Consider the following 24,002-nt stretch of genomic DNA (forward strand, 5'->3'; position numbering starts at 1 on the left):
TTTCAAAACTGCTAAAGAGATAGGTTTGGAAGTTAACAAAGAGAAAAATAAATATATGCTTACAGGCCGAAACCAAGTGTTAGGTAATAATCAAAATGTAATTATTGATAACAACTCGTTTGAACCAGTTTCCAAATTCAAATACTTAGGAGTAATATTAACAAATGAAAATTATATTAAAGAGGAAATAAAAAGTAGGCTTAATTCAGGAAATGCATGTTACTTCTCTCTTCATAAACTTTTGTCTTCTCGTTTAATATCTAAAAAACTAAAAGTTAAAATATACAAAACAGTAATTTTGCCTGTAGTATTATATGGATGTGAAACTTGGTCCCTTACATTGAAAGAGGAACATAAATTGAGAGTATTTGAAAATAAGATCCTTAGGAAAATCTTTGGACCTAAAAGGGATGAGGAAACAGGTGAGAGGAGAAGGTTACATAATTTAGAACTACATAATTTGTATTCATGTCCAGATATTATTAGAATAATTAAATCAAGAAGACTTAGGTGGGCAGGCCATGTGGCACGAATGGGAGAGGAAAGAGTTTACAGGATTCTCGTTGGGAAACCTGATGGTAAGAGACCTGTAGGAAGGCCAAGACGAAGATGGAGGGACAACGTTGACATGGACCTAAGGGAAATCGGTAGGGATGGAAAAGAGTATATAGAACTTGCTCAAGATAGGGAAAGATGGAAGGCCTGTGTTGCTGCAGCCATGAACCTTCGGGTTTAAGAAGGCTAGGGAGTTAGTTAGTTAATGTTTTATTCCCATGTATCAGAGAAAAGACAAGACTTAAGCCCTTTTCCCACGGAACTGGATTTCTAGTAGGAATGCCCTAGTTGGCGCTGAACTGACTTTCTAGGTAGAAATCATGGCTGCCTGGCTGACTGCTTGACTGGTTTGGAGGAATAAGACATGTTCTAATTGCTACTTGCTTTCTTCGACTGGATTCTGTGCAACAGCCAATCAGGGCAAAGTTTCACCATGTGAAGATAATCTGTGAGTGTGCAAAGGAGCGTTTTTGTCTGTGGTTTCCGAGTGTTGCTCCAGCAATGTATAACGTATACAGCATTAAAGGCACGTCAAGTTACACCATCTATGCTGAGTGTACGGTGTTTGTTTACATTTGAAACAACTAAAATATTCTTCCATACGTGTACAGTAAACGTTGTAAAGTATGTATTTAAGCGGCGCTATTGTTTTGTACACAATAACATTGTATATGAAACGTTTTTCCTCTCGGTTGAATAGTTATCGGCTTTTAAAAATGTGAAGTGATACATTGTTTGCATCTCACGCGGCCGCCATTACAACTTCACTCGTGATCTCTAGATGGGAACAAAAGTCTATCGACAAGTAAGCTGATGAGTATCGTGTGAGGTGAAAATTAGCTAATGGGTAGCGAGTCCAGCGCCAACTAGGGCATACCTACTGGATATCCAGTTCCGTGTGATGCGGGCTTAAGAGATAAATAGAAATAAAATAAATAATAAGATAGACAAAGCGAGACTGACAAAGGAATAGGTAGAGACAAAGATAAAAAAGAAGTAAAGTAGAAAGAGGAAAATGATAGAGGAGAAGATAGAGAAAAAGACTATGGAGAGATAGACAAAAAGAGGAAGATAATAAGAAAGACCGATTCAGCTCAAATTCAGTACCATTTTCTTCATGTGGATACCCTTACAAATATGGCAAATATGCACAAAATGTCTCTTCCGAAGTGCCTTCTTGTCCCAATTAAAGCTTTCCGAAAACAATAACTTCGCAAGGGTGGGGAGTTAATTGCAAGAAACCATTAACCAATACTCTGATTCTTCCGAATGTCAAATTCCACCAGGTGACGTCATGTAATCACTTTCGTTCAATATTCTGGACGGATCCACGTGTACGTATCCACCTTGAACTCTGCTGAGAAAATGAGCATTGATAATAATTTTAACTATTTTCCTTTTCAGCTGTTGTACACAGTGCCTACCGGAAACAACCCTAGCGGAACTGTGACGTCAGACGAAAGAAAACGTGAAGTGTACCGACTAGCTTGCAAGTACAACTTCCTCATCCTTGAAGATGATCCGTATTACTTTGTCCAGTTCGGTAAGGTAAGCTGATAATGAAAACATTCCATGGTCAGAATTCGAACTCAGCTATAACTTTGTACAGTGGGATCCATGAGTATTACCGTGCAAATTGTCCATCGCCATGTTCGTGGACTTTATTTGACCCAATAAGAACTTCAAGAATTAAAAGAAAACTCAAAACAGGCTGTTGGCAACTTCTGCACCAGCATACATAAAAATCCATCGCTTATAAACACATAGGATGTAAGAGAATTATTAATGAAAATAGTCCTGGACAATTTGCACGGTAATACTCATGTATCCCACCGTACGTATCGACCAAAGGGCAAATCGTAGAAGATTGTAAAAAGATGATAAGTTGTTCTACCAATACAGTTGTATAATCACTGGCGTACGCAGTAGAGAGCTGATGGGACTATGGCCACTCCCGAAATTTTAAGAAAATATATTTTTTTCAAATGAAAGGAATAAAGAAAAATCAGCATTGAATGCAAACCAACCTTAAAATAACCTTGATAACCATATTTGTCCTTGAACAACTTTTAAGATAGAGGTTTAAAATTGGTATTTACAAAATATTTACATTGTGCAAACGCCCACCCCATTGAACGCAGCTATGTAATGTTTACCTTTATAATTCCTGCCTCCTCCGAACAAATATTATGCATACGCTAGTGTTTATTATAATAAAGATGAACTATAAATGAAGATAAAATACATCACGTATTACTTAAAAACATTCTGTCGCCTCTCCTTTCGCTACGAAACTGCTGGGCACTACACTTATTGCAATAATGCCAGCATAATTTCTGGAATTATCTTTTATAGCAGTAAAACACTCACATACAACACGAAAAAATGTTTCATTGATTTGCTGTTTTAAATCCATTTTATGCACAGTTTACAGTTTAAAGTGGGATCCGAACCACTATGTGCCTTCACCACGAAACAATCGTTGAATTGTCCAAACTCATCTCATCAGTTTAGTAAACATTTTGTAGTGATTTATAATCACAAACAACATCTCAAAATTGTTCAACACACACTACATTGGTTGAAAAGGTTGTTAAAAGTTATACCAAAGTCTCACACTAATAGGTGTTCTGAAAATTAAAGCCCAATATGACAACGTTAAATATAAGAGTAATATTGTTATTGTTGATATAATTAATATGCATGAAGCCAATTTTTTGTGTAGAGAAATTATTTTTAATGGATATTCTAGTAATTTTAAGTGTTTAAATTAAAGTTTACCATCCTTCGTCTGCTGTTAATTTTAACCCCGACCATACACATACACATGTGGAGGAACATATACTCTGTCACAGGAATCTGTGGTGCATGGCCCGTAGCCAGGCAGAGACCAGGGGGGCTCAGCCCCCTGGTATTGCCGCCACTCCCCCTGTCACTGCCGTCAGCCCCCGTGACATTAGGTAAAACTATTTTGTATAATTTGTTTACAGTGAAGAGTGGAAATATTGACAGCAGATATAATTTTGCTCAAAACTTGGTGAAGGAAAAATCCACAGAACATGAACAGCATCTATTACATTCGTTCATCTTGTTTATGAACAGAAATTTCGGAAACTTGAATTAAGAAGATTCTCTAGACTATAGAGAGTTCTTTCATAAGGAGAACTTCTTTACCTGTACCTTCGCTGTTCTGTTGTGGCCAGGGCCGCCGTTAGGGGTGTGCGACGCGCGCCATCGCACAGGGCCTCGCGCCTTGAGGGGCCTCGCCATGGACGTCCACAGGATTTTTTCCAGGGAGGGGCAAGCAAGGTATTTTTTTCCAGGAGGGGCAAAGGACACATATTTTCCTCCAAAATAGTGATGCCCCCTCAAAAAACACTATTTCAGTCTGAAATTATCATGTTTCTTCAACGAATTTATAATAATTAACATAAATTACTGTGATTGAAATGAAATTTTGTGTGAAATATATAATTTTTAGGTACACATTCATTTTCAAGGAGGGGCCGTGCCCATGGGCCTCGCGCTTCCGAAATATTTACATAATATTATTGAATCTTTTATTCGCATTCATTTCTTGTGCAACCGTAATCGCTTTAGAATAGAAGAAAGAAAAGAAAGGAAATCTATATTAGCGTTAGAAATCGATTTTAATAAGCTTACCTAGTGTAGGAAAAAGGAAACAGAATTTTCCAATGCGAACTGCAAGGTGCAAGACTGCTGTGTCTCACGGAATGCAGTTCAATTTCTTGTTTGTGATCACAACTTTCGACAGATTTCGTGCCATAAAATATTGCCCGGGAGACTACAGGAACTATAAAGTGATTATTTGTGCTGAGCTGAGACCCCAAATTTTAGGATACCGGGATACACATGTTTGGGCTCCCGCGTTTGGGTTTTACGATCTGGTAAATTGAGAAAAGATGAAACTAAGAGGATTGACCGTGACTGAGAAACTTGTCCTGGGTCGATATATTACATTTTGTGTGAAAAACATTCGCAACTGCAATCAAAATAAATATCTGGAGATACTTTTACTTGTATTCCTGAAAACCCCTCCTAGAGAAGGAACGTTTACAGATTTTGCCAGATGTCACCATTATGCTAGTGGGCCAACGAGTTTCATGTCAAGTCATTATCGTTTGAAGCAGTAGTGCATGCGGCTTTCATCAAAGTATTCATTTGCAGTTTTACTTAAAAGAAAAAGGTCGCCTAACAACGTCAATAAAAGTAGTGGGTATTTGAGACAAGAGCGCCTGCAGAGGGGTTCCAAGGGGGCACTTGTTCCCCCCTTAAGATATCTGAAAATACCAGTTTGGAGAAAGTTGGGGGATGTATACATGGATCAAGATGGATAAAATGAAGTGGGTGGGGGTGCAAATTATCCCAGTTTGGAATGTTTCATGAGAATTTTCTTAACCAGGGGTGATAGCGTCACCACACGTTACTCCCACTGACCGCTGCTGCCCCCCTCCCCCGCAGAGAGGCTCCTGCGGGCGGCCTTTATTTGAGAACCAACATGTCTTTTTAAAAACACAGCAGTCACCACAGTTGCCACTTGTCAAAGATTGACTTCGATAACGTGACTGAAGACTTTGATACACAAAGGGCGAGAGATTGTAAATTTGGAAGGTAAACTATACGATATTTGCCTTTTTTGTATTGTACATGTTTTCTAAATGAATTTCCTCCTACAATACTTTCCTAAACCATATGGAATGTTTTTATTTTACAATACCAACGTGTGAAGATTGCGTAAATAACACACACACAGACACATACCCACATTTATATAGTAATTATATGGATACACATGTACACAGAGTCGTCGACCTATGGGTATATGTGAAAAATGATTTTCAAGGGCTGATTGTGCCAAAACAAGGCCTACCAAAATTTTCCTAAGAAAAGCTGTTTTTCTTGATGCCCTCTGCAGCAGGGTTGGGCTCACTTGAAAAAAAAATAATTTTAAAACCCAGTGGGTTTTCCATTAACTTGGGTATTTCAATGATTTCTGAAATGAAGGAATGTCATAGAGGTGTATACTAATGAAGATTGCATTTTAGATTCTTAGAATGCGATCACGACTGTCATTATAACTCGAGATTAATTTTGCTATCTAAAATGCACAACACTTATAATATTGATATGAAGTAGAAGGAAATATCAGAGCTCAGTACACCAGTACAAACGTTTAATCTTTATTAAGAAATTATATAGGCCTATATTAAGATGTAGATTCTGCTACTTTAGAAAAAAGATTCCAATATGTAAGTTGAACAGCAACGTATTTATGTTTGCTCAATATTGAATACATTCGTTACTGCAGTTTGCATACCAAGTAGCATAGAATTACATGATTACTACATTATTACAATAACACAACTATTACGTTCTACGTAACAGCGTATTTCTTTGGGAATACTATGTATACTATTTATGCTATCGCTATTTTATTATGCTTGTGACTGAAGATAATAGTACGCACCTGCAATTGATCTCTTGATGCTTCTGACAAAAGTTGTAAGGTATCTTATATCGTAATGTATCCATTATTGATACAACATTTGCTAATATCAATTCAAACATACAAACTTGCTATCCACAGAGGCACAGATGTAACCAGGAAATCGTAAGAGAATAAAGGATAAAAAATAAACATTACTATGATTTAGCAGTTTGTTGTGGTTTGCTAGTTAATGTGCCGGACGGCGAAGTGCAGTGGGTAGGTTGAGCACCAATTACAAATGTGAATTATACTATTACATGTATTCACATTTTATTTATAGAAGCTCGACAAGCACAGGTGGGTTGATTTAAAAAAAAAAAAAAAATAAAAAAAAAATAATAAAAAAAAAATTAAACCCTGCTCTTCAGACTACCAAACTTCGTGGGTGGTTTAAATGTGTGTTGAGGATCGAAGGTGGGGGTTGAGTGTAGAATTTTACAAGAAAAGAAATGTGTCTATATTTTCACTGTACAAAAAGGACCTCGCTGGTATGGCTCGCACAGGGCCTCGCGTTTCCTAACGGCGGCCCTGGTTGTGGCCCCCCCTTTAGACAGAAATCTGTTAATTTTGACGTCATCATTCATATTTCTTCCAAATCTGCGTCAAAGGTCAACAGCTCCCAAGTTTTGGGAACGAAGGGGAGTTCTATTGTTTCGGCCGGGGAGTGGTATGTACGGTAGGCTATATAATTGAATACTGTGCATGTTTTCTTGCATTATATAAATATCTGTATCATCAAAAGTAGTAAGGGATGATGTCAGTAGTAGTCAATTAGCACTTCAAGATATGTTTTTAGAAGATATAGAAAATAATTGTAGTATTAGCATATTTCTAAACTTTATATTTTATATTAACTTAATGACACCCCCTACACACACACACATAATATGTCCTCATTTAATACTGTTGAACTCTTGAAAAATTAACTTGGTTTTCAAAGCCCCCCCTGATAACCCATGAGCCTCCCCTGGAGATCAATTCTAGCTACGAGCCTGTAATGGAGCAATGCCGCACACTACTCGTTCATTAGTTGGCCTCTCTCGAGTCCTACTTGCGCAGAGTGTAGTGATTCTGATTCAGCTTTAAACTGTAGGTCCAATCCCGAATATCCTGTCTGTGTACATAGTGGACTTTAACACAAACTTTATGGTTTTTGTCTTTTCCAGAAAAGGCCCATCAGCTACCTGTCGCTGGACACCGAAGGGCGTGTGTTGAGAGCCGAATCATTCTCGAAGACCATTTGCGCTGGTTTCAGGGCTTCTGCCCTCACAGGTCCAAAGCCCCTCATGGAAAAGTTCGATTTTCACCAGCAGGTGTCGCCAGGCCATGCACCATCATTGAGCCAGGTATGTCAATGTTAGCAATTGGAACCAGGTCTAGCCTATAAGGTGGGTGATGTAAAAATGTCGTTCATTTTTCAAGTTAATGCACACGAAAGAGTATTTTTTATGTTTTGATTGCTTAACGCTTTCTGGTAAGGCACTAATTTTTGGGTGCTAAAAATTTGGACAATGTGTTCCAAAATCTTATCCAAAAGAAAACTATGGTGCGTGTTACCCATGAAAAACTCAGGCAGCTACATGAATCCACATGTAAATGGACGTTTCATATAATATTTCATCTTCTATGGGAACGTTTTACATCATCGAGCAAAGTGGTGGGATTCTGACGGGAGATTGAGTGTGCACCTACCGTCACACGGGAGCCGTAACATTGATATTTATCGCGCGAGAAATAGTGGAACATAAGTTCCTCAAAAATATTTTTCACCGTATGAAACTGCCCAGAACGGGAGTGGTCCTTTGTTACCTATATGTACCGTGCGTCCATTTCGATCTGCAGCCGAGAGTTCGGGAGAAGCGTGGCGGGCGGCGCTGTATCAGGATTACACTCCAGACGAAACCGATAAAAGTGAATGGTTTTCGTGAGCTTCCTTGCAATCCGAAATATCCGAGCTCGAGTTTTTTGTTCCTTCGCGACTAGATGAAGACAGAGTTGTAAATATAGTGGCGAGCAATGTAAACCAAGAGCGTGTTAATTTCGTACTGTGCGCAAGAGTGTTATTCTTGGTTACTTGCAGTTACTTGTTTGTGTTATTGTAGTGTGTATGTGTGACGTGTCAGTGAGACGATTGGAATGCCAGCCGCAAGATTCACGTTAGAACAAAGATTTTTTATGTATGACACGTACGTGAAAACAAACTCGTGTCGAGACGTGTGTAGGTAATTTGTACAGAAATTCCCATGCGTTTCAACTCTACACAGAGATACGGTTAGACATCTTGTCCTTAAATTACGAGAAACTGTATCGTTAAATTTTAAAACACCTAAGCAAAAACGACGGATTCTAACCGAAGCAAAACTCGATGATATTGGTGCAGCGTTAGAACGTTTTCCAAACAAACCTCTACGCCGTGTTTCACAAGAGGTGGGCGTGTCAAAATCATCGGCACATACAGTCACTAAGCTACTAAAATTAAAACCATACTCTTATAACACAGGTTAGTGCTCGTTTTACAATATTTATATAAATGTCTGCATATGTCCATAAAAATAAGCGGGCATTTCAGGCCGCAAATGTCGGCATCTCCGTCAGCGCCGCCCGCCACGCTTCTCCCGATCTCTCGGCTGCACATCGAAATGGACGCACGGTATAATACTAGTATGGAATATACGGAATGGAGGTATAACATTAGGTATATTCGGCAGAAAACTGTGCTAAAATAAAAACGCATATTTTGAAAGAAAGAAACCTAAAAAAACTGTTTAGGAAAAAATAACACCGAAAAATCGATGTCCCTAGTAATATATTACGAGACCCCTAGACTAGGCCTGGGCAACTAGCCCTATCGGCAGAAGAGCGCTCTCGTATGCACGCGTGGAACTCTGAGTGCGCAAGGTCATGGTAGCGTTCTATGAGGGGCGAAAAGAGGGGGAAGAGTGAGCAAGGCACGAGTACTGGAAGTGCATTAGCTCGTGCTGCTTAGAGCGCTCGCTATCCTCCACAAGTGGACACGAGTTGCCCAAACCTGCCCTAGACAAGACTCATACCTGTCCCTCAGGGCCAACAATTGCTCTTCAAGAACGAAACTATAACGGAACTTTGGCACAGACTTATCTGAAATATCCATTACATTTGCTTTCAAAAATTGGGAAATATGTAATTCTAATTTAGACATTTATACCTGAGATATGTTCAGAATCTGAAACTTTATACGAAAAAGAAATATTTGTTTACCTTATGATTGGCTATTATAAACATAATTATATATTTTTTTTCAAATTTCAGGTGGTTCTTTCTGAATTACTATCACGTTGGGGCTTTGAGGGACTGTTACAGCATGTAGAAGGTGTAAGCGCTTTCTACCGGCGAAAACTAGACAAGGTTCTTCAAGCAGTAAGCAAACAGATGCATGGTACGCTAAGATAATTTTTCAGTAGATTAGTAACTTAAAATCATATTGTTTGGTCATTTAAATTCGATTGTTACCTTCAAGTATATTACAATGTTATCAAGTCACTGTTATCAGGATGATAAAACATCTTAAACTTTATACAAATTGAACAGCCAACCGCAAATATAGTAGAGGCAAATTATCCATCGGTATCTTCAGTTTTTTTTTCTAAATCCAGTGTTGTTTTAAAGAATGTTGATGCGAAGCAGATATTGTCCTATGCTAACATACTTTTTTTTATTGCAATCTATGAGATGCGAGAATAGAGTGAACGAAAATTGTGGTGGACAATTTGTCTTCTATTACTTCTGATGTTGGGTGTACCTAACAATATATGGCAAATGGTTGGTTTCATGCAGTCACGTTTTAAATAAGTTGTGATAATCATATAATTTCAATTTTATTTTTAATTCATAAGGGATGATTATAGAAGTAGCAATAAAAGTTTGATGCTTTATCTTTACGCAACTTTATGCAACAAGGCCTAATCGGGACTACTGCAGTTTTCAGAACCTTGCCACATTGGTGGCCGAGCGCGGTGAGTGGTTGGCTCACGATCTCACCATCAAAGGTACCGGCGTTCGAGTTCCACCTTGTGCCTCGGTGTTTCTCTGAGTGTGTCAATCATCTTCATCGTTGCGATTGACCAAAACTTGTAGAAAACAAAACGCACAAATAAGATATAGTTTAAGAGAATTACTGTGTGGAATCGAACCCGGGACCTTTTGACTCTTATGTAACGAAAATGGACTCGTCTTGTCAAATGCATAATTACTTAGTAAGTAACCTAGAATTACTGATTGGTTGACTTCATTTGTTTTATTTCGCTTTTCTGCCACTTCTGCTAAATGCGAGCATGAGTAATGATACGAGGGTTAAGTCATAAGTCATGGCAACTACTTCTTTCCTCGCAAACAGGGGACACCACGAAAAATCTAAGATATACATTTGAAAATGTATGGAATGTAGTTTCGAAAGAAGCTACCAGATGGTGTATGTAAACAACGGTGGGGTAGGAAACGCGCACCCAAGTTCAGTCGGCGAGTGACAGCGTTCGAAAATGGAGGTCCTGAAGCAGGAGCAACGTTCGTACGTTAAAATAGCAGTTCTCCGCGGCAGAAATGCACGGGAATGCCATACAGAGCATGGCATGCCCTATCAAACAGTGGTGAGGTGGGTGGAGGCCTTCATACGGGACAGTGTGTTAACTCCCAACATAAAACACTGTTGTCCAGTGTTCTGCCTCTTCCCTACGAGAGTCTCCTGCATCCAGACTTCATCTGGTGGCTTATTTCGAAAGTACATTCCATACACTTTCAAACGTATATCTTAGATTTTTCGTGTTGTCCCCTGTTTGCGAGGAAAAAAGTAGTTGCCATGACTCATGACTGATGAAATTGACATTTACAAAGAACACCCATTCGTACGCGGGACGAACCGCGCTGTGCTAACCTCTAGAATTATTGTTAATTCAGAATCTCTTTTTGGCAGATCTAGTGGATTTCGTGGAGCCGAAAGGTGGCGTGTTCCTTTGGATGAAGGTCCGTGGAGTCAGCGACACGTACGACATGGTGATGAAGAGAGCCACAGCCAAGAAGATAATAGTCTCCCCTGGCAGCGCATTTATGGCGGACGACACAAAACCAACTTCTTACATACGAGTGTCTTACTGCACCCTGGAAGAAGAGGATATCGACACGGTAGGTACCCTGTGTGGAATCTGAAGTTGTCGTTGTGTTCAGTAGGGGATGATGGCAGTAAACGTCTTGATCTTTCATATCAGTTTGGTCGGTCGGGTTCCGAAAATGATCACAGCTCAACCATGATGAGAGAAATTCCGGTAAACTAGCCGAAGAAAGTGGACAGTCATGTGTTTTCTCCTATCCCTTCCCAGGGGTGTAAGCAGGCCCGTAGCTAGAGGAGGGGCAGGAAGGCAACTGCCCCCCCCCTGTGAAAAATACAGAACACATTCCTACCTGGAATTCTCACTAATCTCTACAATTATATCATGTGTTACTCTAGCAACATTGCAAAGACACTTATTGATTTTGTGATTTATTAGGGTGTATGGGATTCTGTACAATGTCGTATCAGGATTGGGGGGGGGGGAAATTCCCTTCCAGATTAGACTTCGGGAAATGATTTCACAATTTTCAGTATCTAGAACAGTTGTGACATTTTGAGTAGTATTGTAGTAAAGATGCCTAATGTGTTTGGATGTTTTTCTTGGATGTGTTGCTATGAACTTTGAATTGCTTAAATTTTTGTTTCCCAAGTCTATCTTTTGGTAATAGTGTGGTAGAGAGAGGGAGTGGATATTTAATTTTTGTTACTTTGCGTTGCTTCTCTGCCACTTCTAGCTAATCACAACAATGAAGGATGACGTGAAATTGATGAAGAAACACTAATAAACAGTGCCGCAACTACAGGGGGCATTGTCCCCTTCCCCTGACCTTGGACAGAAGTCCATTCTAGGCGAAGCAAACATTGAAATAAAACGAACAAGACTAGGAGAATCTAAGAATAGCAGGACAATTGGATACTCATGATGGAATTAGTTTTTACATCTTCCTTGCATTTTTCTACCAGACGGCCAAGGGCACTTGCAAGGGGCACAGAGGGGCAATTGCCCCCAAGTATATTTCAAATTTTATAAATAAAATAAATAAAAAAATATAAAACAATTTCTTGCTCGCTTCGCTCGCAATTTCTGCTGTTCTTATAGTACAAGTTCAGAGCCAGCTATGGGGCGGCAGGAGTCTAACCTTGGAGCCAAAGACCTATATGAAGAAAAAACTGTTAAAAAGAATGCCATGGTGCCCCGCGAAATTATTGCACCCTATTAAAACAATTTCTTTGTATGACACTTAATATGAAATATTAATGATGACATTGTAATCCAAGAAGTCATTGATCAATCAAGGGATTCCTATTTGTTTGTCAGGTGTCAAAAATATATTTCAACAATAATATAATACAATTCATACAATATTTTGCAAAATGGTTAACGTAACCAGTAGGCAAACGTTGTCTGTAGTGATGCAAGTCTCTCCTCTTTGAAAGAAATAGAGTCCGTGGTGGACTAAGGGACCCATATTTTAATGTTTTAGCAAGTACAAAAACATGTATTAGCTACAAATTTTTACACAACTCATCAAAGTGTAGGTAATATGTAACCATTATTATTTAATTAATTCGATTTTTCTTGCATAACACAACACAATGGTGTTGTTGGATTCTCGTTAGATTCCTTTGTGCGTAAAAATCTTGCATACTGGAAACTAGAGGGAATCATTATGAAGCATGATTTATAAAGAGCTCCCTTAATCAGTTCTGCAGAGAGGCTCAAAGTTGTTGGTGCAGTCCCTATTAGCCTATTTATGTTAAACTTTATATTCTTTGCCAATCTGGAAAGGTCATTATCGAAATATTGCTATTTGATGTTGCTCGAAGTTTTTCTTGTTCGTTGCAGTTTCAAGATATCATCCCTTTTCTGTTACTTATCTCTTTTTGGGGGAAGGGCATGTGCCTCTGTGTACCCTGTTATATGTGCCAATCCGACACAATATATTAAAAATTTGCTCCCTGTAGGATTGACTTCGCCCCCCCCCCTTACAAATAATTCCTGGCTACGGGCCTGGGGGTAAGGGGTGACCGTTTGAGAAGACCCTCAAAGTCAACCTTACTTCCACATAGTACAGTGGGATCAACTAGTATTGCTCGGCAAATTGTCCTTGACTATTTTAATTAATTTTTCCCTTACATCCTGTGTGTTTTTAAGCGATGGATTTTTATGTATGCTGGTGCAGAAGTTGTCAACAGCTTGTTTTGAGCTTTCTTTTAATTCTTGAAGCTCTTATTGGATCAAATAAAGTGCACGAACATGGTGATGGACAATTCGCACGTTATTACTCATGGATTCCACTGTACGCCCCGACAACTGACCTGTAACACTGGTTGTGTTACACCAACTAGGACGTCACACCACTTTCAGTAGCAACTTAGCTGTGTGTGTTTTTTTATAGAGTGTACAATATATGTTTTTAAACAATAAATATAAAATGGAGTGATAAGGAGGATATATACTACAACTGCATTGACATAAGCTATTATCAGTATTGGTTAATGACATCATTAATATTTTAATATATATCTACAATGTAGTGATGCCTTACGAGGTCAGGCAGTTGTTTTTGCATGTGGATATTAACACGAAGCCTAAGACAAGACATAACATTTGTCTCACGCGAGACTGGGGCAGCCTAATTCGTTACAGAGGGTGTCAAATATCTGTTCTCGCCCTTGCAGAAATCTGTAGCTTGCAAGTCATGATTCGTAGGATTAGGTTTGTCCTTATAAGCAGGGTTTTGGATAAATTCAATTCCGGTCCAGGAGAGAAAATAAGCAAGCGTAAATAGGTTCTGGACCGTAAAGAACTTTTTTTATCTGTAAAGTATTTCATTCGGTCCAGGGACCTTTTTTCCGGCTGAATTTAAATACGGTTCGAACCTCCTCCTTCAATGAAGCAATACGCAACTTGTACCGAATTTAAATTGTGCAAGAAAAAAATGTTCCGGTCCTGTTTGCGGAACCCAATAGAATCCAGGGTGCGAAATCATTTAAGACTCGTGGGGGAGAAAGATCTTAATCTACAAAACCCCTCCCCCACAAACATACATATACATTATACGATATACATATTTATAATGTTATTAAAAGTAAAAATAAATTACTAAATTAAAAAAAAAATATTATTAATTACCCAAAAATAAATAAATTTGTTACTTTTAAATATATCAGATATTATAAAGTAGCAAACTACGTCTTTATTAACTAATTGGTTAAAGGTGTTAATAAATTATGAAATAGTTGAAGTGGCTTTATTATGTGTAAGTTTTTGCTTTATGTTAATATCCTCTATGTGATCAGAAGTATCCGGACCCCCACCTGAAAATAAAGTACAAGTTTGGGCAACCCTCCATCGGGAACACTGGCAGTCAATACAGTGTTGGCCCACCCTTAGCCTTGATGACAGCGTTCACTCTCACAGGCATACTTTCAATCAGGTGCCGGAAGGTTTCCTGAGGAATGGCAGCCCATTCCTCGCAGAGCGCCAAAATGAGAAGAGGTATTGATGTGGATCGGTGTGGTCTAGCACGAAGTCGGCATTCCAGAGATGTTCTATGGGTTGAAAATCAGGACTTTGCGCAGGCCAGTCCATTAGTGGGACGTTGTTGTCGTCAAACCACTCCCCCACAAGCCCTGCAGTATGGACGGGTGCTCCGTCGTGTTGAAAGACACAATGTTCATCCCCGAACTGGTCTTCGACGGTAGGCAGCATGAAAGCTGTTAACATGTCAACGTAAGCTTGTGCCGTGACATTGCCATGTAAAGCAACAAGGGGGCCAAGCCCCTCCAGGAGAAACATGACCACACTGTAACCCCCGCCACCTCCGAATTTCACTGTCGGCACTATACAGGTTGGTAGATGTCGTTCACCAGGCAATTGCCACACCCACACCCTACCATCGGATCGCCACATTGTGTAATGTGATTCATCACTCCACACAACGGTTTTCCACTGTTCTATGGTCCAGTTTCGACGCTCCTTGCACCACACGAGGTGGTGTTTGGCATTTGTCTGTGTGATGCTTGACTTATGGGCAGCTGCTCGGCCATGGAAACCAAGTTGCCGCACCTTGCGCCAAACAGTAATGGTGCTTGGAGTAGATCCTGATACAGTTCGGAATTCCTGTGTGATGGTGGCGATGGATGATTGTCGATAGTGCTGTACGACCCTCTTCAACACTCGATGGTCTCTGGAGGTTCACATGTGAGGTTGGCCTGCACGCTTTTATGGTTGTACACGCCCCTTCATTATAACATTGGAAACAGTGGACAGAGGGATGTTTAGGAAATCTCACACACAAGTAGCACCCAACCAACTCACCACGTTGGAAGTCTGTGAGTTCCTCAGACCATCCCATACTGCTGTCTCACACTGTCTGCAGACTACTGAGTTCGCTGACTATGTGTTCCACGCGGTAGATGGCAGTACTGTGTCGCCCTCTATGATAAACACACGTTTCGCGTGTCCGGATACTTTTGATCACATAGAGTAAATCAATTAGATTTCATTGTTATTATTGTTTTGCATTCTTGTTTTACTTTCATTGTGCGTAATGATGTAGATTTCTTAATGATCTCTTGAGAGAGAGAAAAAGCATTGAACACTCACAACTACACTAATTTGTGTATGTGTTCGATATTATTCTTAGTACAGTATATTTGAAATTAAAAGTAATTGTTTATCTTTTGTTTGTTGGAACAAAAACTCTCCCCCCGAAATTTTTTGGTGGTGGGGATTTTTGAGGTCAAGATTGTTGGTGGGGGGAAATCCCCCATCCCCCCAGGATTTCGCACCCTGATAGAATCCATTAGAATTTATGGGTTCCTGGACCCATTATTAACAATAATGAACATCATTTGTCAACAATTGCAGATGCATTCTGTAACGGGATATAGCCTACTTTTTATTTATTGAAGTCCGCTTCGACCGAGAACGTGCGAAGAAACTCATTCAATACTTTCTCAAGAGTATTTAGTAAGATAATGACACAAAACATGTTTCTGATCATCAGGTTTTATTCTTCATTGTGTTTCACAACCTTTTAATTTTGCAGGCATTTTCGTACCTGGCGGAGTTAATTAAAGAGGAACAGATAATAGAAGCTGGTCAGAAGAAGAGAATTATTCAAAACGGGAACAAGTAGACCGTTTGAGGCCAGTGACGATAGGTGAAGCTGAAGTAAATCTAATCTTCCTTTTATCTAAATTTGACTGTGTCTTTCTCGTAAAATAAATCTTGCTAAAAAAAAAAAAACTGCTTTTTTTTCTTACACTCTATAGGTGTCACGTATACAAACTGTCACGTACACAAACTGCATTGTTGTTGTTTGAGGTAGAGGATCATAGATGGCAGCATGCAAAAAGAACGACGCTTATATTTGATGATGCATAAAGCAGTTTAGAAATTGGGCTAGAGATGGCAGCACTCAAGAAAACGCCTATCATTGTAAAAAGAAAAGAGGGAAAGCGCTGACGTGGTGGAATAATGATTGTAGATACTAATACTAATTATAATGAAAGAAATAAATTAACTTAGAACAACAACAGGATATAAATAAGGTGGAAAGGTTAATTAATATTCAGTAATAGCATAAGCGATCATTATATAAAAGTAAAGAAGTCGAATTATAATTACGATTCTGGGTCTATTACAGTTCCCACGAACCGAGAGTTTCGTACAGTTTTTGGGTTGTTTTCCCAGGTGTAGCGCCATTTCACGGCAGGCACCCAAGCACTTTTGGTTGGCGCATCTATTGCAGCTCCAAGTTAAGGTTAGCGCCGGCCAGGTGGCGATCTTTAACTAACCCCTTTTCTCTTTGTCTATCTGGGAGATAGATTTTCTTAATATTTCCATCAATTTGTATAAGGTGATGCCAAAGAAACGAGGAAAGAGAGGAGGCAGGAAAACGACAGAATCTATACTGGCAAGACTAAAAAGGGAAGGAGGAGAAATCATACAACCTCCAATCATCAACTATGATCCACTGGGTCTATTGCACGACGTTTACAAACAAGAACGTGCATATAAGCTGCAGAACCTAGATATACATACCGTTCCAGGAAGTATATACAAAGGGAAGCGTATCTAATGATCCACGTACAAGTCACAATCAATCTAGCCAGGATCTAAAAGGCTCATTTGCAAGACCAATGAACGAACCAAAAGATGTAAATAAAGAATAAGGAAAGGATGATGTTACATAGATAAAGAAACTTAAGTAGCATCAGGAATTTGTAAATAAGGATGTAAATATACAGTATGTAATTGAAGAAGAAGCCTTAGTAATAATTACAAGAAGATGCCTTAGTAATTATAAGAAGAAGAAGAAGCCTTAGTAATTATAAGAAGATGCCTTAGTAATTACAAGAAGAAGAAGCCTTAGTAATTATAAGAAGAAGAAGAAGCCTTAGTAATTATAAGAAGAAGATGCTTTAATAATTATAAGAAGAAGAAGCCCAAAGAAGAAGATTGGCTGCAATTAATAAGAAATAAAAATAGAAGAAAAAATATTGTATGAAAAGATTTACAAAGTTATCTAGTATTTGTACATGTTATTCAAGAATATATTACGAATTGTACCCCTCCGTAGTGGGTTAAATCTATTGTTTCTTTCCATATATTCGTAGTGTTAGTCACCCTGATCTGTAGCCAGAGGTATCTCATTGTTTCTACCCTGTGCTAAGCTGGCAGATGCTCAAGTGAGAGGACGTGGCATTGATTAATGGCGCCCAACGTGTGGGGCTCGATACAGACCAGAGGTTGAAATGAAGCAAAGAATAAGAATTTGGAAAGATAAGTAAAGTAAAAATGGGGAGAAGGGGAGAAGGATACAAATGCAAGGAATGCAGGAAAGCAAAGTTAAAGGAAAAGGAAGGAAAGAAAGAAGAACAAAACACAATGGAGATGTTGATGAAATTGATGATGGAAATAAAAGAAAGTCAAGATCACAACAGCAGAAGGTTGGAAGAGAAAATAGAAGAAAACAGCAAAGAAGTTAAAGAAAAGTTGGAAGAGAAAATAAAAGAGATGGCAGAAGTATGTGAAGAAAACAGGAAAGCATTTGGGAGAAATATAGAATAAATGATAAGGATGGATGATGAAAGACATGAAGAAACTAATAGAAAGATCGAAAAGGAAGCTTCAAGAGTGAGTGAAGAATGACAACAGAGGAGTACAAGTTTAGAAAACAAAATTTTGGCAAATAAGAAGCAGATAGATATTAACATCTCCAAAATAGATGAAGTAGAAAACAGAGTAGAAGAAATGAAGATTGTGACAGTAGAAACAATAATAAAAGAAACTTTGAAATTCAGAGAAATGATAATTAGAGAGCGAGAAGAAGATAGGGAAGAATTAGAGGAGATTAATAAGAAAATACAAACCCTCGAAAGTAAGATCGACAAAGGAATGAAAGAGAATAAAGTACAATGGATAGGAATAATCCCTAAAGTAGAGGATATGAGAATACAAGATAAGCCAATAGGTTTCAATCGAGAAGGAAATGATGGAAAAGAAGAGTATGAAAAGAGGAGAATAAAAAAGGAAAGTAGTAGCGACGAATCGACTACAGAGGAGGAAATAAAGCATAAAAGGAATCATCAGAGGAAGAAAAGGAAATGGAAAAGTAGTGAAGAAGGGAGCGGCAATGGAAGATATAAGACAAGAATCCCTAAGCCTAATGAATTACACTTGCCCAAGTTTAATGGAGGAATGTATACTTTTTACCCCCATCAACTTCTCCACTCTCTTACACAACACAAGAGATGCTGCACTGCCAACCTGTCCTCTAAGGAGGAACCCACACACAAAACCAGCCAAAATTCGGCCACCTGGGAAGAAAACATCTTCCACCCTTCAACTACATATCAACTACCTCTTCCCCAGCTATTCTACGAGGGCACACACATTTTCCTCCTTCCTGTAGCAGTTGCAGGAAGAGGAACCTTCACTCATTCTCTCACAATCAATTTAAATGTCACTGCAAACTTTCCAACACACAAGAAGAGGGAAGTTCCAAAAGGACGGAACTCAAAACTCCATCTCACAACAGTAAATGAAATGAAAAAGAGAATATTAAGCATTAGACCAAGAAACGCTATTTGAATTCATGCAACGCGAAAAGTTGAAATTCTGGGCACAACGACCTCACCACCATAATCAGACTATAAATATCATAGGCGAACGAGATCCAAGAAGACGCATTCACAATGTGCCTAGACTTAATTAAGAATATGCTATGCTATATGCCAGTTTATAATGTAATATAATGAAACTGAAAATCAAGCCGTGTTATGTCTGGAAAGTACTTGGATGAATCAAAACATTTCAATTACTGTTAATTAAAAGTTTACTACATAAAACTCGTCATGTTCGGAGTAAATTAAATTAGGACTATTGCTCCTACTACCTGGCCCTAAGGTAATACGTGGCAATATAAATATAACTATACAATGTTTCAAGATTCCCATACCCAAGTAACACAACAGCCGTGCGAACAGGAATATGAGTGACAAAAATAAGAATTGCAACCAAGTCATGAAGATATGAACACAATGCGAACTAGAGGGGGGCAACAAAGTTGTCGAAACATCGAAATAATATAACCCGCCATGATAAGTCTTAAGAGCATTGAATAAAGGCATTTTATCAGCACCTTTTTTGTACCTTTTTGAAAACATTTTCAGAATCTTTTTTTATCTTTCCTGATAATTTTGCACCTAAAAATCTTATCCCTACTAATAGGAGTTTTGTAAAACAACTGTGACTCAATTTTTGTCAAGAGGTTAAAATTATCACGCAACATGGGTTGCAGAACCACTACACATTTTTTATCAGCATCTACCACTACTTTCTAAATTTACCTTATCGAAATTAAAAGCTAAAATTATATGTAGCCGTGAGAAAACAATATCAAGAAACTAGCAGAAATTCAAACTTTTTAATGGACAATCCATTAGTGGCTAGGCAGCAATGGATTTTCGCGTCCTTCGATTTTTCTCTAGAGGTTGCGGAAATCGCCTGTAGAGGGGACTAGAGGTAATAACCTGCTCATTTATCGCCCGAGACCCAACGATATCTTTACGTTCGGGAAGCCTGTTGAAAGGAAACCGAATTCGGATGGGCTAGTTAGTTCGCTTGGTTAACTTTCAGGTCCATCGCGAGAGTTCACTTGGTGTTAATTTGAGCGAATTCTTCTGACAGGCTTTAGGAATTGCCGAAAAGATGGATTCGCTCATTGCGTCATTGGTAGTAGGCTGCGAAATAAACCTTTCGCTTTTTGGGGTGGGTTATAACTGGAAATACATGTGCGCATGATGATTATAACCCATGACCAGGGACGTCGGAACCTTGGGGGCAGGAGGGGGGCGACTTTCCCCCCACTCATCATCGAGGGGGCAATATAGTTTTTTGCTCCCCCCGGTCGCATGCGTGTCGCAAAATGTCACAGTATTTTCTATTATTCAATCTCGCTGTGCAAATTATTTATCAATATCAGAAATTTGAATTAGCCCCCGCCTCCTGTGAATGAGATCCACGCAAACATACATATACTGTACACAAGATCCTCAGATGAAAGTTGACACCCCACAGCCTGCCCCAACCTGCGCTCTTGCAGCAATTTTGGCAATAACTTCTCTCGAAATTTCTTATCTTTCAGCGCCCGGGGCCACAGTCGTAGTCAAGTCAGCGTTCCCTGGACCAGCGCTTTTCCGAAAATTTTGAAAGTTATCTGGAAATTGTAATCGATGCAGTGAGGATATTTTTAATGGCGTCCTTGTATGTGTCTAAAGGTTATAACGTTGCATTTCATTCCCCGTGCGTATGGCATGTGCCATGTAGGCACATTTAGGGGATCTCTGCCATTTTGGAGGTGCTGTAATCAGCTCCACATTCCGGTCGGCTTTACCCCCCGCAGGGTTGTCCTTTGGTACACTTATTGTCCAGAGAACAGCTGCATTTTGAATGGCCGAAAGTACAGGAAAAGTCACGTGGGAAGATCACTGTACTGAAGTCAGTCCCCTGATATAGAAGGAATAGACTGGTAAGTTGTACTTCTCTCCTTGCATTTTATTGACGTTTTCTGTGTTGAAGGACAGATAAGGACGAGACGAAGTACCGTCTCGATATATCATCCCTTCTTCGCACTCTCGGTTCTTAGTGCTGCAAACTTTGAAGTGTATATTTTGTTGTTTATATTCCAACCTATAGTAATGAGAAATAGAAAATTTAGATACGAAAAAATCTTGTCATTCAATTTTTTTTATTATTTTTATTTTACAAGACAACACTTGTGACGTGGTAAGGGAAGAGCGGACGACCTTTTATTTTATTTTTAGTTCTCCTGTTAGTTTTGAACGTCGTGTTTAAACTTGGCTGACTGATCGCTTAGTTTTAGAAGTATCGTAAATTATTCTTATGCTCACGGGTCATTTAATTTTACTTTGAGAGGGTTATTTTGTTTTAGATGTCGACAAGGTATGATCTCCTTCTTTAACATCTCAGTTGAAGGGGGTATAATCGCTCCCCCCGCCTTCCATATGATTCTCATGAAAAAATTATTTCAAATCTGAAACATCTGACCGAAGAGTTATTGATTTGTGAAGGCTTGTGAAGTTGAGAGGGATGAGAAACAACGCCTTTGGGTGCAAATTATTTTTTCACACTAAGCAATGTGTTTGATAGCTAAAATAGTAACAATATTATTTCGTGTGGACAAATTGGAGATGAGCTATGAAAGTGAAATGTGACTGGGAATAATGCATACTACAGAGGAGGTTCTACCAGAGATAGTTGAAAATACACGGAGTTTGATAGCGATTAATTTCATATTTTTAGATCGTTATCATGGCACATTCACGACGACGACGGTCGATTTTTGAGTGCATATATTTTAATCAATTTACGCGTATAGTATTAAAATCTTTATATGCTCAGCATTTCCATGTGTGAAGAAACACCACAGTGTCACTCCTGTAACTGTTCGTTACGCAAATCTACACCATAGGTCCAGCTTCGTTGAGCCCGTGTATAATGTTGACTTCGAATCAAATTTTTTTCACTTTATTTTTTTTATAACACTACCACACACAATATTTACCTATGTTTTTCGGTTTTCCTTAATAGGACAGTTGAGGTCCTCACACACTTTGTGATAAAAAGAATTGATTTAGTTTGTTTTACTGCCACTTTTGGCTAATCGCGAAGATGAGAATGAGTGATGGCACGATGAAATTACATTCATAAATAACACCTATGCTCAGGCCGGGATTCGAAGCGCTTCGTAGCGCGCTGCGATAACCACTACGCCACGGAGATGAAAAGAAGTAAGATGTCTTAGGGCGGATGAAATTTCTTCCTCTACAGCCTACCCCATGCTGCGAAAATGTATGATCAACATGGACACTTTCTTGAAACAGTTATAGTACCTGCGCAAGAAGAGATATTTCTTTATCCTCCCCTCACCTCCCCGTTTAGCTAAAATAAACGACATTAAAAATTCGACAGAGCATCGAATAGTGGGTTAATTTATTTATCTTGGTTTTGTCAGAAACGCATACCTAATAAATAGCTAATAAAAATAAATGACAATATAATATGTATTAATAATATATGTTTACATACATAAATATGTGTATATATGTGAATATGAAATGCATACAGCCTATTTATGTATGTATACATATGTACTCTCCCCACTATATATATATATATATATATATATATATATATATATATATATATATATATATATATATATATATACAGGGAGGTTATTTCAGTCGTTCACCGCCAGCGTGACGGCCGTTCCGCGGACTCTTCATGCAACAGGTCCCGACAAATTGCGTTCAGGAAGTCCGTAACAGAAACCGCTTGTTTTGTAATGTTTCCACTTTTCACAATTACAGTTACAATTACAATTGAAATAAGCACGTACCTTGTCGCACGGATGCAGGAAAAGGTGTCCTCCCAAATACAAATATTTCCGGCACCTTATTTCTGACATCTAATCTTAGATTAGACATCGCTACTTTATCCTCAGTTGACAGAAAGGGAAGACAGCATCCCGGCGCATAAAGCAAACCGAAAGCGTAAAATGATATTTAAAAGTAATAATAATGATGATCACTAACCTCCTGTGTTATAAGAGATGTTGAAAATGACTTCCTTCAACAGCAATACAACACGTTTCTTAGGTTCAAGAGATCCTGTCTATCGTAATCCCTGACCACTTTTCTGCAAGAATTCGTTTTCACGTAATTATCGTACATAAAAACTCTATGTTCAAGACTATATTTGTTTAACGACATAAGTAATGAATGAATAACAATTAACACACAATAAAGCACTGGCCACGAGTAAGCACATTACAATAACACAGTATAAGCAACACGCGTACTGTTGAACGCAAACAGAATTGAACATGAACGAACACTGACGTCTGGTAGCCGACAGTGTTGCTAACCATTTTTCGGCAATGTCCCTACAGACGTAGTCAAAATGTCCCTACAACTGACCAAATGTCCCTACGCCAAGTAAAGTGACTAAAAAAAAAACACCTCATGAGCATGCAAACAGAAGATAAAATATACACATTTACTTACCAAATCTTTCTGCTCGGTGCTTCCACAATTAATGAAGGAGCGAATTTACAATACAGGACCTCTCCCCGATTTTTTGTAATATTTCGCATACTCACTAATTGAGGCCTCCTAATCACGAATTTGAAGTTAAAATTTGGGGGGTCACGTGTAGAAATTGCAAAATAAGTGACATTGAGTGGTCCGCGATCGGCACGATTGCTTATTATTTACCGGAAGATTTTGTGTTTCCAATACTTAAAAAACGAAATATAC

General features: G+C 38.8%; 1 protein-coding gene across 2 annotated transcripts in view; it reads left to right on the top strand.

Moving 5' to 3' along the window:
• The window catches only part of LOC145994227 (kynurenine/alpha-aminoadipate aminotransferase, mitochondrial-like), a 30,805-nt gene extending 14,418 nt beyond the window's left edge, over window positions 1-16,387 (top strand). For both annotated transcript variants that reach the window (XM_083130323.1, XM_083130322.1), the window contains exons 6-10: window positions 1,960-2,103; window positions 7,231-7,410; window positions 9,353-9,479; window positions 11,010-11,218; window positions 16,202-16,387. In XM_083130323.1, coding sequence (XP_082986449.1) covers window positions 1,960-2,103; window positions 7,231-7,410; window positions 9,353-9,479; window positions 11,010-11,218; window positions 16,202-16,291 — 750 coding nt within the window. In that variant the 3' untranslated portion in view covers window positions 16,292-16,387. The remainder of the gene's footprint in view (window positions 1-1,959; window positions 2,104-7,230; window positions 7,411-9,352; window positions 9,480-11,009; window positions 11,219-16,201) is intronic.
• Window positions 16,388-24,002: the final 7,615 nt, after the last annotated feature.

Source organism: Lepisma saccharinum, chromosome 10, assembly GCF_977018435.1.
Source record: "Lepisma saccharinum chromosome 10, izLepSacc3.1, whole genome shotgun sequence".
Lineage (NCBI taxonomy): Eukaryota > Metazoa > Arthropoda > Insecta > Zygentoma > Lepismatidae > Lepisma > Lepisma saccharinum.